The sequence below is a fragment of the Cladophialophora bantiana genome, assembly GCF_000835475.1.
Source record: "Cladophialophora bantiana CBS 173.52 unplaced genomic scaffold supercont1.1, whole genome shotgun sequence".
In the NCBI taxonomy this organism is placed as follows: Eukaryota; Fungi; Ascomycota; class Eurotiomycetes; order Chaetothyriales; family Herpotrichiellaceae; genus Cladophialophora; species Cladophialophora bantiana.
The window spans coordinates 1880429-1899522 of record NW_015971575.1 but is presented as its reverse complement, the minus strand read 5'-3'; the positions used below and the strand labels follow the sequence as shown (position 1 = coordinate 1899522).

At 51.4% G+C, this 19094-nt stretch overlaps 6 protein-coding genes across 6 annotated transcripts; 2 read left to right on the top strand and 4 right to left on the bottom strand.

The window, feature by feature from the left end:
* Window positions 1-348: 348 nt before the first annotated feature.
* On the bottom strand, window positions 349-2373 carry Z519_00689 (uncharacterized protein; the record flags this gene model as incomplete). Its single annotated transcript, XM_016758446.1, has 1 exon — window positions 349-2373. The coding sequence occupies one exon, from the start codon at window positions 2371-2373 to the stop codon at window positions 349-351; it is 2025 nt and encodes a 674-aa protein (XP_016625695.1).
* Window positions 2374-2853: 480 nt separating this feature from the next.
* On the bottom strand, window positions 2854-4849 carry Z519_00688 (uncharacterized protein; the record flags this gene model as incomplete). Its single annotated transcript, XM_016758445.1, has 6 exons — window positions 2854-3277; window positions 3328-3490; window positions 3567-3738; window positions 3803-3962; window positions 4014-4090; window positions 4145-4849. The coding sequence occupies 6 exons, from the start codon at window positions 4847-4849 to the stop codon at window positions 2854-2856; spliced, it is 1701 nt and encodes a 566-aa protein (XP_016625694.1).
* A 1681-nt stretch (window positions 4850-6530) lies between these two features.
* Window positions 6531-9071, bottom strand: Z519_00687 (uncharacterized protein; the record flags this gene model as incomplete). The annotated part of the gene is made up of 3 exons (XM_016758444.1): window positions 6531-6835; window positions 6883-7123; window positions 7188-9071. The coding sequence occupies 3 exons, from the start codon at window positions 9069-9071 to the stop codon at window positions 6531-6533; spliced, it is 2430 nt and encodes an 809-aa protein (XP_016625693.1).
* Window positions 9072-9953: 882 nt separating this feature from the next.
* Window positions 9954-11811, bottom strand: Z519_00686 (uncharacterized protein; the record flags this gene model as incomplete). Its single annotated transcript, XM_016758443.1, has 2 exons — window positions 9954-11467; window positions 11520-11811. 2 exons carry the CDS (start codon window positions 11809-11811, stop codon window positions 9954-9956), a joined length of 1806 nt encoding a protein of 601 aa, XP_016625692.1.
* A 1461-nt stretch (window positions 11812-13272) lies between these two features.
* Z519_00685 (uncharacterized protein) lies at window positions 13273-13815 on the top strand (the record flags this gene model as incomplete). Its single annotated transcript, XM_016758442.1, has 2 exons — window positions 13273-13357; window positions 13409-13815. 2 exons carry the CDS (start codon window positions 13273-13275, stop codon window positions 13813-13815), a joined length of 492 nt encoding a protein of 163 aa, XP_016625691.1.
* Window positions 13816-16285: 2470 nt separating this feature from the next.
* Window positions 16286-17461, top strand: Z519_00684 (uncharacterized protein; the record flags this gene model as incomplete). The annotated part of the gene is made up of 3 exons (XM_016758441.1): window positions 16286-16447; window positions 16498-16885; window positions 16935-17461. 3 exons carry the CDS (start codon window positions 16286-16288, stop codon window positions 17459-17461), a joined length of 1077 nt encoding a protein of 358 aa, XP_016625690.1.
* Window positions 17462-19094: the final 1633 nt, after the last annotated feature.

Genomic DNA, 19094 nt, shown 5'->3' with positions numbered 1-19094 from the left:
CAAGTGTGAAGCGAAGCGGGCACGCTCGGTTCATGACCAAGGACTTACACCGTCATCCTATCGAGTGAGATTGCGAATGGTGAGTGAAAGGAAACTCGAGGGGCTTGTGTAGGGCACTCGATGTAGAGAGAATGGCATGCACAGGATGCCGTTGACATTCGCAATATTATTATGGTCAACTCCCGAGACCTTGCAACAGTTAGCCGGATTCGCAAGAGACTGCAAGAGTTCAAATGCTCCCGCCGCCGAATAAGAATAAATAATCAAGAGCAAGGCCGTTCCACCTTTAATCCCACATAGACGCAGTCTGCCATTTTGAAACATTTCAGCCTTGCAGGGCAGCCTGGTTCAGCCACTGTGCGTGCCGTTCACGCCGTTCACGTGTCCGTTCACATCATTCGGCCTCCAATACGTGTATACTTTCGCCTCCCAGTGCATCAAGGGCTCGTTTCCAACCCACTCGGCTGGCACCGCCCGGTTCTGCGTGATCTCTCTCCAGTCATTGCGATCTCGATCCGGCCAGTTTGGTACGTAGTAGCGTGGCCCCGGGGTATCGTTGTCTGTGAAGTTGGCAACGACGACCACTGGATTGGTTGTTCCTCGCACCCAGGCTATAATCTTCCCGCCGCGGCTGTTGTCAACGTGGATGAATGATGTGTCATCTACGCCAAGGGCAGGGCAATTTTTGCGGAGGGCAATGAGCGTTGCAACGTAATTGAATATACGGGTCCGCCAGTCGTCACTCTTGCGCTCATAGTTGACGGGATCGGATTGTTTCTCGGCGATGACAAGGTCCATTTGGTCACAAAATTCCTCACCAGCAAAGATCATGGGGATGCCAACTGCGGTGAGAAAGCATGCGAATGCTAGTTTAGCGCGCCGCTCGATGTCGTCGACTTTGTTATTGGACAGGAAGTTGAACAATCTTTCCTTCCGATAGCCCTCAACATCGTGCGAAGTGATGTAATTGACAGCTTGAGCTCCGTCCGAGAACCCGTCCAAGGTGCAGTTGATCATCTTTCTGACCGTCCACTCGAAGTCGTCATTGTCAGCTTCTTCGCCCAGTATTGCCGCTCGAAGGCGGCCTTGGAAGGGTTCGTTCCATAGTGCGTTCAGGGTCCCCGTGGTGAGAAGGTCTTTAGGCACGCTGAGCTCTTCCCCGATGACGATGAACTTGTCGGGGGAGCCGTTTCGGGCCTGATGCAGCTGCCACGCGTAGTCTTTGTAGTACTTGATAAAACCGTAGTTGGCGACATTGTTAATACTATCAAGCCTGAAACCAGAAACGCCGAAGTTGAGCAGCCAGTGATGGAGATGGGCCCTGTGGAAAGACCATGACGGATGCACCAAGGTTGCTTGACCTGTCTGGGGATCGTACGTCTGCGTATTGTCCTTGATATACCGCCAGAGACTCCCTCCGTACGAGTTCCTTGGTCCTTGGTTGTGGGACGTGTAGCTGTCCTGATTGTCTGGTTCCGCAAATCTCCGCAACGGGTCGCCAGCGTTAAGATCAACAAGATGGAACGGCATGAAAGCTGCATATATATAGGGGTCGTGGCCAAAAGCCATGACGGTGTCCAGAATGAGCCTTGTGTCGGGAGTGATTGTTTGAATGAGCTCAATGAGGCTGGCGGTCGAACCGAGATCAGAGTCTGGGGCGAAGTAATGAGCAGTTGAGTATCCCCATTGATCCAGATACTTTGAGTCAGCGATAGGCAGCAGTTCCAGGGCATTGATTCCAAGGTCGGCCACGATAGACTCGTTCTGAACAGCGGCGATGCTCTTGAATTTGAGACCCGGGGTTTCTTTATCGAACAAAGCCTGGACGTCAGTAAAAGTCCCTCGGTCGACTTGCAATCCGTTCGGGCCGGATTTCGCCCACGAGGGTGGCAGTTCGTAGATGACCATGTGGTTATTTGCTGGAACTTGGGGTTGAACAGGAGCAGGAATGGGCACCAACTCTGTCCCGTCGACATCGCACGGCCAAAGCTTCCCATCACGGAACTTGATGACTGCTGGTGGCTGCATATCATCTTTCCTTTCTCGGTCCCCAAATTGCCTGTAATCCACGGTGTAGGCCAGAGGGTCGGTCACAGCCATTTTGCCCGAGTCCAGAGGGAAGGTGTTGTCCACTTCGAACCAGTAATGGTAGACCTTTCCATTCTCCAGCGGTGGATCTATAGCGTCCAGAGAGAGCTCCCAGAGATCTTTCTGCGTCTGTGATAGGTCTCCCCTGAACAAAGTCGTCACGGCGCCAGGGCCTGGTGTGTCTTTGAAAGTCCCGAGAATCAATCGCGGCGCAGACTGGCCAGCTGGATTCCAGAGAACGAATCGTTTCTTACGACGTTCAAGCAGGTCAAAGGTCGTCGCCATGACGTGAAATTGGTAGACAGAGGATGGAGGTGAGCCCTCTGAGGCACTGATGCTTCGTTGTCGTACTATTTAAGGACTCGTGAGGCGTAGGCTAGAGTGGTCTGCTCTTTCAGCTGGGTCTGGCTGGCTGAGCTCTGGTTGGACTTTTTGAGCTCTGGAGCTCTAGGACCATGCAGGGTGTAGCAGGGTGTAGCAGGGCAAGCTTTGAACCGTGGCACTAGCATGGATGAGAGGTCGAAAACGGGTCAAGTGCGACGTTCAGAGGCCCATGAATTTGCAGTCTGGGCTTCACGTGCGGCAGCCAATGCAGCCGAAGCGAGGCAACTTGTCTCCCAATTCGGTGGGAACATTCCGCAGCTGAGCAGTTCTCCTCTTGGTACTATCTTCTACAAGACTTGGTCAGACCGTGCATCCACGAACAGAGAGTGGTCAGCCAGCCATGGATTCGTATCTATTACCCTCAAGTTGCTCATCGACAGATTAGGATGTGGCCGGGCTCGTACTGCGCCTTGACTTTTCATCGCGGGCACTCTTACGTCTTGAAAACACACTCCTCTCCCACCCATCCAACGGACTGATCTCGACTTCTCTCACGAGCTCATAGTTCCCAAGTCGCGGCAACAGGATAGCCCAGATAAGCCAATAGACTCCTCCAGCAGCAATGATTCCCATGCCCACCACACAGTGCAGGTAGTATGGGAGATCTTTGTACACGTTTTGCCCTTTGCTGGGAGGCACAAACGGAGCTGCAATGAGGTACAAGTTGCTTAGGAGGAAAAGGAGAGTCACCGGCCACGTTGCGTGGATGGGTGGCGACCATTCCCAACGGTGTGGGTTGACATAGAGATATAAAAGTCCAGCCGCCACAAAAGCATTGACGATGGACAGGGGATATGAAATGACGCTAGATGCGTCGATCAGCTTCTGTGTCGATGGTTGAGTCAGGGGACCTACTTCAGGATGAAATTGTACGCATCGCCTGGAGGCGGCGCAAGCATGATTATCACCGAAACACACCAGTGCTCGAATAGACCCGCGAGGGGCGCATTAAACGGTTTGTTGCTTGCCCACACGCGAGAAAAGGGAAGAATTCCCTCTCGCCCGAGTTCTTGGACCACTAGTTACCATACTATTAGTATTTGCTTTGCAACATCACCCAGGTAGCCAACCTAGAAGGGGGGAGGTCCACTTACAACGACCTTGAGAAAAGATCACACTCAGGACATTCCCGAAGGCGGATAGTGCGACAAAGACGGAAAGTGCCCGCTCAGCGCTTTTTCCAAAGACATTGCGAAAGAAGGATGCCGCAAGAATACGGCCAGAAGATACGATCTCTTCTTTAGGAACGGCGGCAAAGTAAGCAATCTGTACGAATTCCACCATGAGCGAGGCACCCACTAGGGCCAAGGAACAAAGGGAGCCATCTTACGTTGACCAGCATGTAAACGATGGACACAAATATAATGGCAGCTGGTGCCGCAATCTTGAGGGTGCGGACTGGATTCTTCGTTTCACTCAGAGCGTAGTTGGCATTGCTGTAGCCGATATAGCTCCAAATCACATTGTACAAGGCTGTGACAACGCCGTATCTGGAATAAGTCAGCCACGTATATCCCATTGATGGCGAGTGTAGCACTGACGCGCTGCCAGTCGTTCCTTCAAATGCATTCTCAAAGTTATGGGGCTCCGGCACCTTAAGGGCACCACCAAGCGCGGCCTGGAAGACACGTCAACTTCGATAGGCGAGGAGCCGATCAAGGACTCGACTTACCCAGCCGGAGACCACAATGAGTAGCACAATGATCAGCTTGATAATGCCGAGGAGATTTTGCAATCTCAACCCCCATTTCAGAGCACATCCATGAATGAGAAATGCGGTAGTGATGCAGGCCAGCCCAACTCCTCGCTGATTCCACCTGTTGACTTCGACTTCAGCAGCGTGAAGAATGTACTCTCCGAAAATGACCGAGTTAGACCCGGCCCAACCAAGGAGGATAACATATCCCGTGTAAAATCCAGTGGCGAGGTATTTGGGATGTCGGTAGACAAACTCCAAGTAGTTCTTCTCGCCTCCGTTCTTTGGGATGGCCGTACCAAATTCCAGATATACAGCCATACCACACATGGCGATTATCATGCCGGCGACCCAGATGAATAGGCTAAGACCGACGCTGCCGGAAAGGGAGAATATCGTACTTGGGGTTGCAAAAATACCGGTTCCAACCATGCGGTTAAAGATGAGGAAAAAAGCGCTGATCACACCAATCTGGCGTTTCGTCTCGGTTAGAGTATGTACAAGGGCCGAGGAACCTGGAAGTCTGTCAGAATAAGGTGGTACGTTCAGAGCATTCAGGCGTTGCTTCGGACCATCTCTTGCGTCTGATTCGACATCTATCGAGGTCTCTTTTTTTGTGCTTTGAGAATTGGGAGCCGCAGGTGTGCGTTTGGAGAAGTAAGTATAACATCTGCTCGACATGGCTGTGATCTAAACTTCTGATGTTCTTAGCAATCGAGACTGTGCAACGGTGAAACAACCATTCTCTCCAACCTCAGTCGGTTATCTTGTGATATTTATGACGGGCTCTGTCGGAGGTCGCCTGCAAGTTGAGGCGCTGCAAGACCTCTGACCAGATCGTTCAAGTCCCATGTAACTCCCATCTTCGACGTCGTATTGGAAAGAAATTTTTATGCTAGCCTCAACGGCGAGGGAGATGCGGTGGTCTCCTTTAGGCTTCCATGTTGTGCTCTCGGCAAGCCAATGACAGCCCCTAGCGGTCCGCTATCAGCTTTATGGCGTTTGCAAAAGCTAGGCTGGGTGGGCAAGAATTGGGATCGCGCCATCCTTGGTAGAAATTCGTCTCGCGTCGAGGTGAGGAAATACCATCCATGGTTGCGTTTATTGAGTAAGAAAAACATCCTCCCTCAAGGCTGAGAAGTTTCGGGGCGGGTAGGATCGGTTCTTTCCCAGGGCGCCGACCCACCGTTAGTGTCGTGAGCCATCATCCGAGGAACATCTGTGTGAGAAGAGCGCGATGGGATTTAGAGAGCGATTGCGTGATTAGGAGGGAAAATGATGGATCCAGGGAATGGCAAAGTTCCCAGAGTCCCACCAAACTCCCGTTGGTCTCTACTTACCTTTGAATCAGGACTGGGGCAGAGTCACCTTCGTCTACGCATGGTCTTTCCTTCAGGGGGAGAAAGCGATGGTGCATACATTGCATGTCAAGACTTGCAACTTCTGATGAAAACACAGTTGAGTGGTGTGAACCCCAGTCTTGGGACTGAGAACCAGTTGCAACTGCCAAGCTTTTGAAATGACATCCAGCCTCCTTGACGCGCTAGGACAGGAGTGCGGTCCTCAGCCTCGCCACTTGCGGTACCAGGTAGTTGGCAACTTCAACGTGAGGTTGTTTTTCTTCCGATGCCAACCTTCAATATGACCGCGTTGCCGCCGCCCATTTCGCCACTATCGGTGGAGTCGAGAAATTGATGCTCACCTGAGTATATCAAAAAAAGGAACGGCTTTCGCTCTCTGCCGGTCGACATGGGAAGAATCAGCCTTGCGGACATGACAAGTTGATTCTGCTGCATCCAATTGTTTGTAGACATTCGCATTGACGCACTCGAGCCTCCGCTCCCGTGGCTTCACATCGATGATACCTTCTTAGCACTCAAATGGCCAACGATGTTTCAAAACGTAGTCTGTCCGCTGCCAAAGAGGTTTTTCTGTGTGACAGGAATGTATCTGCCGATCAACGCCCCGCTTCGCGAAATCAGCCCTGCAGACATAACTAATCGAACCAACGGCACGAATCCACGTTGATATCGAATTGCGTGGTGAATGTTTAGCTAACTGGCCATTCAGAAGTGCGCGGCTGCCAGAGGAAAGAGTCTTGCATATTCACTGGTTGAATAACATGCCAGTGATGGTTCGCCGAACAGATCACAACAACTCCTAACAAAGCCTACGATGATAAACTGCGGTCCCCCGTCCTTGTCACCAATACGAGTTATTTGTTCCACTGCGAGTTTCGCTTGGTGACCGTCGGGTTGGAATGGAATCATCTTCCTGTCCTTGCTCCCGGCCGCGTCAAATACCTGCGATGGCATTCACAGACCACAGGGATGACCTCTCTGCTTTCATGATATCCAGTCTCTCACGTCCCTCCCTCCCACATTGAGGCCTTCGAATGTCTCTTTTTGCGTGGTCGCGCCTTGCCTTCGAATCCTACAAGAGAATCCAGTTCGGGCACCGTTACCTCTTCACCGGCAGGTGACATGGTAATGTCGTCGTTTAAGGAAACAGGTGACCGAGCCAGGCTGGCAGAGCTCCTTGAGTCTTTCCTTCCGTCATCCTCGATGAGATCGTTGCCATTGATTTCGCTAGCCGGCTCGTCATTCGCGAACGCCTCCAGCACGCTCTCGCTATCCCGACGACTTTCCTCATCCGACGACCTTTGCACTATGGTACTCAGCATTCCGAGCGGTATCTTGTTCACGCAGGCTTACCTGACAGGTTGTGTCGATCAAAGCGGTGAAGTCGACGTAGACCGCTGTTGAGCGTCTTCACCCTCTGTTCCAATCGCTTGCGCTCAATCCTAGATCCCTCATCTTCCTCGGCAATTGCCTTGATGGTCTCATCGGATAGCAGTGCGACACTCCCCGGGCAGAAAATGACAGCCAAGCTATCCAGGAGGCAATTTTCGACAGCAAGGATGCTGAAATCATCCACGAATTTCTTTCTCGCAACCTTTTGGTCATCAGCCTGTCAGCAAGTGCATTGAAGACAGAGAAAGAAAGAGAGGTCAGTGAACGAGAGGACTCGCCTTGTAGTAAGCTAGCATGCAATCGATCGCTTCAGAAGCTGCAAAACGTTCCATATTGGCTTCTGTTTGGGTCCCGAGTGCAGCAATCAACTCATCCATTCTGAACGTTTGTTTCTGCTTCACGGATTCGCACAGTGGATATTCTGATCCAAAAAATTCCTTGAGATTTGCCCGCAAATATTTGCAGAGCCGCTCTTCACGCGCCTTTTGGACGCTTTCTGTGAAATAGTGATTGTAGGTTATTGCGTGCCTCGATTGCTGAGGCTTCAGGAGCTCGGTTGTCTTGACGCGCAATGTTTCTTCGATCTTTTCGATACCGGAATTAATCACATGTTCCAGAAGTCCTCTGAAGCTCTTTTCGTCCAAAATGTCCTGTAACATGGGGATTATGGCCTTCCGGACGTCCCCAAGGAGGTTGTCGATGCAGTCGGCCACAATCGATTCCCATGGCCTACTCTGCAGATAAAACAGATCACCTATGATAAGAGGGTTGAATGTCCCTGGCAACTCTCGTCCTCGACTTCGACGCATTCGTTGTTTAACTTCGTCGACAAAGTCAGAACGGAGAATTTGGTTCTCCTCAGGGTCCATCTCGTCGTCGTCGTCGATAATCACTCTTTGCATCCCCCGTTCTTCCATTGTCTGGGCTAAATCAGTGAGCCGATTCTGAACCACGGCACGCAATCTCCTCTCATAACCTTCGTCCTCCATAGCATCTCCAAAGAAGGGGCTGGTGTAGATTCCATTTATGGCATGGCCTACGAGAGTCGTGAAACAGTCGCTTGCGTCTAGGAGGTATCGGCGCTGATCCGCCAATGTTTGTCGTGCTTTCCCCAATTTTTGTAGGGCAGATTCTGCGACTTTGCATGACCGTTGAGCTTCAGCAATGAGACCTGGTAGCTGCGATATGATATGATCCTTGAGCACGGTACTCAACCTAGGTCTCAAGGAATCGATACCAACCAGAGCCCGTGGCATTGCGGCCCATATCCCCTGCGCTAGGAAGTTTGCTTCGGATTCATGACGCTGTTGGAGAGAATAGTGCTGCTCTTTATGCTCTCGATTCTTAAGGACGTGCCATCCCAGCCGGAATGTGAGCCGAGTGTTCATGGCTAGGTCATAAAAAGATCGCTCCATTTCAGAATTCTCGGGCAGAGTGTCTGGTTTCGTTATTATGCCCATCGTTCGATTTCCCACTCGGTCGACTTTGCGTGTGAAAGCGGTGACTTTTTGTAGCGCAATGTCGCTTTTGGCGGAGATAACTGCCAGAATGACACTGCGCTTATTTCGAATATAGGACAAGACCAATGACTCCACGAAGTCAACCCCCTCTGCACTCTGGAACTCGTCAGGCGCATGGTAAAGCCCGGGAAGATCGACAAGGGTCAAATGAGGTTGTGTGGGTCCTGATACTTCTACGCGGAGGACGTCCTTCGAAAAGAGATGGCCCTCTTGGCCGACGCCAATGTATCGTTCTGCTTCTCTGACAATGCTTGCAAAATCATTAAGCTCGATTGTTGACGACCTGAACCCTCGGATGCGGTCTTGCTCGGCTGATGGTCGTGCCTCGTCAGCATGAATAGAGGCTTTGATACCCACCTTCGGCGAGCGTCTTAAAATGAGCTCAGTAGCGAAACGGGTGCAAACATTGTCCTTGACTGGGAATGATAAGCCTGAGATCGCCTCCAAAACAGAGCTTTTGCCCGATGACTGGTCACCACACACGATCAGTTGTGGAAGGTTGACGTATTTGCTGATGCCTTCCGACCTAAATTGGTCAATGACGTTGAGGATCTCTTCATGATCTTTCGACTGAAGTTGTATCAAAGGCGCCAGGGGTTTGCCAGGGTTTTGGAAAGGGTCATCGCCCATGCTTGCCATGTCAAGTCAGCCCGCCTTGTTAGCTCCTGGGATCAAGGTCGAATGTTGTGATAAATATAGGCCGCTACGTTTCTGGCAGGGTGGCGGGTGTTTTGGAGGTCTCGGACACAAGGTGTTGATGCTCTCGGGGCACTCTTCTCTATAAATGACGAGCACTGGGGGTTTGCACAAGACAGATTCTCCCGCCTACGATTGCACCCACTGTGCATGAGCCCCGGGAAGGAGTTCGCGAACTGAGGAGCGACACGTCGACTCCTTGCCCGGGGTGCTGTTCCAGCAAATTCGGGAGCGCACATGCAAGGCGCCCAAGATATAACAAGAGAGGCACGACATCAAAACGAACTTGTTCGAGGTGTGTCATGATCAACTACCCACTTAATGCCTGCTGAGGGAACCCCATGGGGGGATGCGCTGTCAACGATATGCGTGTGGTCCGTAGGCTCCGATAGGAAATTGCCTATGAGGACTCCAAGTGACTGTCCATTGTTCTCGCTACGACAACTTGGCTGCGCAGAGACTAGATGCGTTCAGAAAACCCCGGCACTAGTTGTCACATAAGTTAGACGACAGGAGGTCGCGGCCACTTTCTCCGTTGGCGTGGCGTCCTTATCCAGACTCGTCTATGACCATACTACTCTCATCCACCCGGCGCTAGCACAATCGTCCTGGGATACAGGTCCTTCCGTTGTGGTTGTAGTATCCTCAGGTGGGATTGGTGCTTCGTATCTTAGTGTACCTTTATATAACTAGAGTTCCTAAGAGACAGGTGGCCATGCGTGTTGCGGACTGCCATCTTTTGAGCTCATCATTCTCCCAGTAAATTCGATATAAAGATATATATACTACAAATATCCTTCATCAACTATGCCGTCGTTATGCATTGGCGCCTGATTTCACCGGATGTAGAGCCAAGATAGGTGCCCAGATCTTGCCTCCATCTTCGCGTAGCATCGAAGGCATATCAGTCGGATCATGATTCATCCATTGCTTGAATGTTCTTCCCGGATAGCCAGGTACCCACCACCACGTCCCTCCGTTAAAGAGCTCGTAGACACCGTTGGGATCGTACATAGCCTTTCCAAATGACAGGCCGTTGTTATCCCGAACGTTTTCGGCAGGCGTACCACCGTTGAACAGCTGTCCCAGTTCCTGGACACTCACTTCCCGACGTGCCTGAGGATGGTGGAACCAGGGATGAGGCGGGAAAACAACTTTCAAGCCATGGTACAGTGCAAATGACACGGCGGTCGCTTCTGACGGCAAAGACAAACCTTGATGAACTTGGGCGTGATGCATTGCATTGAGCAGGTTCCATGAATACCTCCCCATGGCCACCGGACTGTAGAATCGTGGTGTATCTTCCCCGTCCTGAAATCCATGGATCCAACCCTTGAACGGCCAGTACTTCGTGGTTCTCACATCCGCCAAGGCGTTCGTGAGAATTAGGTCGGCGTCCTCCCCAACGCCCCAGTCGAAATTATCCTCACGGGGGTTGGCGACAGGTGGCTGAGGACCGATGGGATGTCGGATGTCAGGAATCCGGACTGGTCCCCAGATGCCACCACCACCCAAGCTTTTGTCGATGGCTGCCCTGAACTCTTCATAAGGTCCGTGGATCTGTGGCATGTAATAATACGAAGAACGTTCGACTGATTGTTTCCGTGGTTCCTTCCGTGCAAACCTGGCCATGGCGTCCAACCACTGCCCAGAATTTCCCGTGAACTTCATGTCCATCTCAAGCTGCCAATAGTGGTCGAAGTCAGGGAAGAGTTGTGCAAACAGTTGAAGGGGCTGGTAGACTTGAAAGAAAGCTGAATGTTCGGGAACTCGAGGATACCATGACTCGAGCAAGTCGCGGTTGAAGAGGACGGCGATGTCTCGAAACTCAGCAGGCACCAAATCTTGTAAGGCCTTCTCGTAGCTCTGCGAATCATGGAATATCCGCCTTGTCCCATTTTTGTCCTTCATGTCCACCAGCAGAAAGACAGCATTGTCCGCATTGGAATCCAATCCAGCCTCGACGATCAATGACCGCAGATGATACAGGTCCAGTGAGGTGTAATTGTAACCTTCCCAGCTGCGAAGCACAATCGCCGTCCTGCCTGTAGAGGATGTCCTTGTCTTCAATTCTTCATAGCGAGTTTTTGCAGGCAACCCAAACCTCCTTGCCGTGGAGATGTTTTCCGATCTGTGAAAGCGGCCCTGGTTCGCAGCGAGACAGTCATTTTGCAAATCTGCCCAGTTCACCAAGCTCCACTGCACGTGAACCCGATGGTGCTTCTCCGACTCTTCACCATATCCATAGGGACCATATCTCGACTCAGGGGTGTTGAAGGTAAGTGGCAGATCCAAGGCTGCATACGAGCCTCCTACAGGTTCAGGGAAAGCTGGCACTGTCAGCACGCGCACCGAAGGAAGGCGACTGAATCTGGAACATACCCAAGTCTAGCGAACTCGCCCATATTCTGTCATCGAGATTCTCCTGCACGGGCCTGCCTCTGGGTCCGATGCAGGGTTGTCGTACAGTGTTTGGCGGTGGCTGTGGTGGCTGCAGTGGGGAGGGAGTGGACACAGGCGCATCCAGGGGTCCAGGGAAGAGGTCGCGCGAGATGCCAGCGGTCCGAGTAAAATCACGATACAGGAAGACAAGGAAGCAGCTCAGTCCAACGACAGCCAAGAGATGGAGCCCAAACCGTCGGAAGATGGCATATTGTGTCACCAGTGTGGCCATTGCACGGCCACCCGCAGCGCAGCACAGCAGATGCGTACGCAATCACGCCAGGATTAAGGATTAGTGGTGATGCCTGACACCACAAGGCATCTCTTTTGAGCTCCACTGTGACGCCGCCTTGTGGATGCTCAGCCTGGCCATCACCCAAGCCATCACTCACCAGCTGTGAGGCTCGCACTAGAGCCCCGGCTAGGTAATCAGCATCCAGACAACTATCATGGCCAAAGTGCCTGCCGAGCACCGAGTACCACAGCCAACACTGTTCTGGAACACAGGAACGAGCTCGCGAGGTACGAGGTACGCTGGTGGTCGATGGCGATGCGGCTTCATGCCGCTTTGCCGGAGCTGGAGCTACTATCCGTAACCGGTTAGGTCAGCACGACGATGACGAGGCTGGCGTAAGCTTGGCCTAGGATTGCGCAATGAGTTTCGTTCCACCGAGAAAGCTTGAATTTCACCCTTTAAAACAGAGGATGGAGGGACATTTCCTTTGAAATTTGGAGGCCGGTGCCGCCGTCTTGGGAGGAGCTGTCTATATGTGCAGTTGACCATCGGGCTGGTCGGTCTGGGGGCTCAGCTTCGCTGCCTGCATGCGAAAGCCAAGGTTGCGTACAAGAAGCTGTGAGATTCCATAAAAGCGTCTTGCCCTCCCATTAACGGTTGAGCTTAGTTTACACCTGTACCAGGACTTCTAGAAGGCACCGCAGAGATTGTGCCGATTAAGATAAGGGTCGCAACCAAAGAGGCGTCGCATCCTAGGCCTCACGAAGCACGTAGCATTTTCAACTCTACACAAGACCTGGGACAAGTCGCCGAACTTGACCTGCTGCAGTCATGATCCAGCTGCTACATAGATTGCAGAAACTGGTTGCTCGAAGAGTCCCATGATGACAGTGAAGTACAAAATTATGCCATCTTGTGACACACATGGGACTAAGACAACCCACAAGAGGTGATATACCGAGACTTTAAGAGGCGAGAAATCAAGAGACCACGCCGCAGCAAACTAGACTGGAAGAAGGTCGAGGAGGCTTGCGCAACCGCTCTCAGGCTTGGGGTCAAACAGACTGGATCGACAGCTGTTGCACTGACAAAGCGACTTCCCAGAGCTTGTGGAAGCGATCAACTCTATGTACCAGTGGTATGAGCCGTCAAAGTCGGCATTGTGTACTTGGGCGATCTAGAAAAATTTGGACCCTACTGATGGTTCCACAGAGGGTGGACTTTGAAAGAGCTGATGGCACCGTCAAGAGCCTTACTCTACGGCAATTCCCTGTAGGAAGGAAGCTATATGACCCCCACTGGAAGTCCTGTGGCAGCAGGAATGGGTATAATATCAAAGATCAGTACAACGCATCTGAGGATCTGAGCACACAAATCGCTGAGATCACACACCGATCCAGCACTTCCTCGGCAACACGTGCTTGTTGAATTCAAACGCCACTTGCACCGTATTCCAGCATGCCAGAAATGTCCTGGGCCTCAAATAGGAAAACTCCCAAGGTCGAAGATATGGCATACTGTTTGATCGGCATATTTGACATCCGTATATCCTTGAAGATTGGAGAAGGGCCACGGGCATTCACCCGACTTTAAGAAGAGATCGTTGAACAAGAGAGCGATCTAACGCTTTTCGCCTTGGTAGCCACGGACCATGATAAGTGCAACTCCGAGAATTTGCTATCTTCCGACATCTTTGATCACAACAACAAATGTTTCGAGGAGGTTGGCATTCAATTGAGACGGATCGGGGCCAATATCTACGACAAGACGAATTACCAGTTCACGAATTCGGTCAATTCACAACAGGAAGTCCTTCCAAGCCGGGATGACATCTTGGTTACTCACAGAATCCATCATCTTCAAGATCGCATTCAAGACCTCTATGGAAAGGTTATAGAGCCCTATCGAAATGCCATATTCATCCTCTCGTGGATTGGCGAACATCTGGAGCGAACAACCCTTCTCCAGGTCATCAGTGGTGTACAGATAAGCAGGTCATGATAACTGCTAGGACCTACTTTTTTGCCGGCCTAGCGCCTTACAAGGTGGGTGGAGATGGAGATGGTACAGTCTATCTCCTTTTCGGACTTGACTACCAACGAAGGACTTGGTTCGGTCTGCTCGGACGTAGTTCGCCACTGGCACCTAGAGGCCAAGAGACGAGACGGGCATATATCTCGACAGGGAGCGCGCAAGGCAGGCTTGAAAACCCCAAGCTTGAACATGACAACCCTAGATCAGTCCTCATCGTTTGAAGTAACGCGAACTTGTTAAGTCTATGTGAAGGGTCAAATCAAGGTCGAGAGTAACAGGGACACTTTTTAGCTTGAATTCATCCTTGATCCTCCAGTGCCCATGTCTTAGACACTAGTCGGCCTGGGACAAATCCAACACCATCCACTTGGGGCTCCTCTACGCAGCGGATCACCTCACCCAAAATGATACTGACGAACATGTCTTTAAGCCCAACCACAGGGAGTATCCCTGTGGTTGGGTTGACACTGACGACTTCCATTCCACCAGATAGGTCTACAGCTCCGGCCTTTATAGAGAGCACCAGTTTATGCAGAACGATACAGCCGACTAATATTCGGCCAAATGGGTCTACAGCTCCAGCCTTTATAGGGAGTACCACTGTTATTGGTCTGACAACAAGCACCGTCCTTTGGGGCACTACAGAGCAGAGGAACTCACCAGTGAGGTGTGTGGGTGTCACCTCAATACCACCTAGAATGCGGTGAATCTTAAAATCGGTCTCGCTTCGATCGCCGCGACACGCACACTTTCGGAACAATTGCCATTGAAAACCGCGAGCTTGGTCGAAAGTGGCGTCGCCGGGTCGACTCTTTCGGCCGGCGAGGTGTAATTCTCTTTCTTGAGAGGGAAGAACCCAGCTCATATTATATTTACTGGGAGGAATGCCACCTGTTTTCACAGTCTCTATCGGCCCTTTCTCCCACGTCCCTCCTACAACTAATGCCCAAATCTCGTTGGCAAGTCCACGAACGCAGGACTGGGCTATGACATGTCCAATGGGCACACTTTGATGAATATTCATCGTATTCGGAGCTTCGCACAAGTCCGTTGATCAGATCAAACGCCATCCTACTGCCGCCTTTAGCTTTTGGCGCCGCTTTGTGGTCAGCTCACGCCATGAACGATTCGACTACATCCAGTTCTAGGACCGTGACCCATCTCATCCCTCTGCAGATACTTTTCGAGAACTCCGTGGCGTCTGGCCATGTTTGCAACACGCAGAAATCCCGAGGCGAGAAGCGTGATCTCACCCGACTAGCGATGTCTCATCGATTCAAGGCCAAGTCTACCGACCGCAGCCTCGCCTAGGTTGCGTAACCTCTTCCTTCAACATTGCAGCGAGCTTTCTCCCTAGATTCGAGTAAGCTGACTAAATGGCCCCTATGGTATTCTCTTTCCCCAATGATGCTGTAATCTTTGCTGCTCATCCAGCCCGGTAGTAACTAATCAATGCGGCATTCCCGGCAGAAGGTCCTATGATCCCGCCGTTCAAAACCTGAATGAAATCAGATCAAGTCTCGTCTTCTGTCGATTCTCCCTGACTGACTCGGTGCACTCTACCTTGGGGGCAGTCAAGGTAACCTTTTTCTGCCTTTGGAGGAAGCTAGATTCCCCAGCAGTCAGCTCGATCGTCCATGCAGTTGCATGCCAAATTCCCGTCGGTTCGGGAGACCGTCGCAAGTTCGGATTCACATCCTGCAATATTCAAAGTGGTCACTATATCGGACGTAGCTAACGGTGTAAGTAAAGGGCAGAGCACGTCTATTTCCGAAGGTAAATGCAATGCTCAATACCGCCGAAAGCCACCTCCGTTCTAACAGCGAAGGACTTGCGACGTGCCACTTATTTTTCAACCCGGTTTGGTGCCTCTTATTCGAATTTTAGCAAAGAAATGACGTCCTTGATTGACTGCTTGACTACAGTGGTCCAACCCCTTGAGAGTCCAACTTCCAGACGCGGCCGCGGAGAATTGGGAGGAATTGTTCAGCCATTCAGCGGGCCGCGGCAAGGGTATTTGTCATGGAAATTTGGCCGCAGATTCGACAGCTGTATATTGCAATACATTTTATTGGACGCAACCTGACTTGTTCCTGACTAGAGGGTGAGCTGACCAGCGATCCAGAAATCGAAGCAAATAGGGGCCAACATCGACGAGTCGAGACCGACTGTCTTCCCCGCAAGGATGCGTCATGTCAGCCGCGGCAGATCGAGCATACGGGCATTGGAACTAGATTACCTCCTGGCGATATGAAACTCGGGAATCTATTGCAGAATGTCGATCGACGACATCCGAGGAGAAGTACAGAGTATCAGTAGAGCACGGACACTACAAAATGGGCAGTGTCGATCCTGGGATCTCAGTCTCGCCAATTAATATTATAAAGGCAGCTCTTCGCCTCGCCCTAAGAACTGGTTTCCATTGATTTAACCAAGCATGGCTAACTACATCCATTGGGACGCTCCTGGCGTGGAGGTTGAACAGCCTGGCGAACAGGAAAGGTTCAAGCAAGTGGCGGAGCAGTTCTGCAGATTCCAGATGATGAATTTCGACGAACATCATCACGCTCTACGAGGCACTCACCTCAAGACTCAGGGGGTGAGTTGGTCACACCTGACTCTCCCGATCCTGCTGACGAACATTTACAGTGTGTTGCTGGTAAATTCGTCGTGCACGACAACCTTCCTCCACATCTCGCTCAAGGCATGTTTGCAAAGCCTGGTACATACGACGTCATCATGCGGTATTCTTCTCTCACGCCCAAACTTGTCCCTGACAATGTCCCTGCGCCACGTGGCATTGGAATGAAGATTTTTGGCATCGAGGGCGAGAAGATCTGGGGAGAAGACAAGAAAACCCAGGACTGGACGTTCAACAATTATCCCATCCTCGAACTTCGAGATGCTCAAACCACGCATGAAATTGCAGACTCGATTGAAAGGAACTGGGACAATATGCCGGGATTTGAGAATGAACTTAAGAAGCGTCTGGACGCCGATGTCGCATGTCGACCAACCAAAATCCCCCCGCAACACAGTAAGATACGTGATTTGGGCAAGTTCGTGAGACTGATGGCGGTTTACAGTGGTGGCAATGCCAGAGTACTCACAGTCGGCATATCGCTTCGGTGACTACGTGGCCAAGTTCGGTGTATTCCCACTGGGCGAAGAGCAAAAGAAGCTCGAGGACACCTATATCAAGGGCACCGACCCAAAGAATGTCATCTCCCAGGAGCTTCGCAAGTTTCACGTGAACAACAAGGTCACGTACTCGTTCTGCGCGCAGCTTCTTCAAAATCTGGATGAGCAGCCGGTCGAGGATATTGGCATAGAGTGGAACGAGAAGAAGTATCCTTTCGAGGAGATTGCGACCATCGAGTTCGAACCACAGGATAGTTGGCTGCCGGAGTTCCGAGTTTGGTGGGGTGACAGGATCACCGTTAACAGCTGGCATGGCCTCAAGGTCCATCAACCCCTGGGCAGCACCAACCGTGCGAGAAGAGTCGTGTATGCTGAGTCTCGGAAGTTGCGGTTGAAGGTGAATGGTCATAAGGACTATATTGAGCCTGCAAGCTTGGAAGAAGTGCCATGCCAGGTGGCTGCGCAGGCATAGGGGAAGGTTTGCGACTCGTCGCAATCATGTAGGCCGGATATATTACTAGATGATAGTTGAAAATGGATTTCAGACACTGATTGGGTGGAGTTTAACTAATAGGCCAGTATACGTTGTCAAAAGATGTAATCAGCGAAGGAGCATACGTGACTAGTTCGTACAATGATCTACTGGTGACTTTCCAAACTGCCAAGTCTGGAATGATGTTTCACTCATCTGATATCATGCACTCCTTACTCTCCACAGTCCAGTCCGATCAGCTCAGGTGCTTGTACATAGAAGAGCTTAACGCTGGAATGATTTCAGCAACATGGTGTCAAACTGAGAAGGCATTCCCTATGCGAACCAGTGTCCGCGCCACGACTAGCACGACCAAGTTAACCTGATACCAAGGGCTGTGGAAGCTGCGCAGACAACGTCCACACACAGAAGACCCCTGAGCTAGGGGTCCAGAAATCGACAAACTTGGCATATGCTCAGGCAGACTCGTGCAAGCAGAGCAGAGAACAGCAATTGCGTGCCAGGGAACCAAATAAGCGGGGTATGGTCAAGCTGGGGGACTGATTCGGTATTGACAGGAAGAAGTCGGTGGAAGGACTCTCGGGTCGGCCCCCAGAGAGAACGTGATTGAAGACGACAAGTAGAGTATCAGGAATCTGTCAGTGAATCAGGTATGTGGTCTTCTCGATTCTTCTCAACGGTGCTTTGTGCTCTACACGTGGACTTCCTGTACTCTGCTGCTAGCACCTACATATATGGGGGGGATTTCAATTTCGGTTTCATGTCGAACGCCAACCCAAGCACCATGACGATCTTACCGGGAGTTGCTCGTACCTGGACTGGCGTGTTTGCCGTTGTCTAGCTTGACGTCTTCTACCTCCGCCCCCCGGACTCCGGGACAGACCTAGAAGAACGACTTAAAGGTGTTAATGGGGCGTACCAAGCCGATCTCCGACATTTGGCTTCGGACGTCCAACGGGTCTACGACGCATACAAGACATGGAACTGAGTTCTATCCCGACGTCTGTCAAGGAAACTACAACCCTGTGGTACGTCTCACCAAATCACTACTCCAACCCACGGCCCGAAAACTCAATATTGTCTTCTCCCCGTGCAGTCACCTGGCTGGGAGGTTCATAAGCAGGACGGCGCGGAAGATAGAAAGAGGCACTGGGTGTCGTCTGACGAATTTTTCGACGCGGAATATGGCAATGCGTTGTTCGTCGGCGCCAGCAGTCGAGAACAGCTCGAACAGACTCTGGGGCAACATGAAATACACGAATTGAGCGACAGGGCCTACGGGGGATCCATAAAACAAGGAAGGAGATAAAGCATGAAGCACAACTGAATACATAACCCCAGTCGATAAGAACCCGAGAGGCTAGTTCTAGCAAGGCTGTGAATGATACTCGGTGAGGGTGACGACGGTTCTCGGAATCATCTCGCTGTATTCTCCGAACCTAACCTATTGTGGCTAGGATGGGGCATTGACCCCAATCCCTCCGCATGGTTGCAGCCCCACGCGGGGACCGTAACAGCGTGTGTCTAAGGTGTCTTAGGGTGTCCTCGTACTCGGTACAGGTATAGCTACAACCTTGGAGGCGCCTTGAAGCACAAAAGGACCCTATTCAGC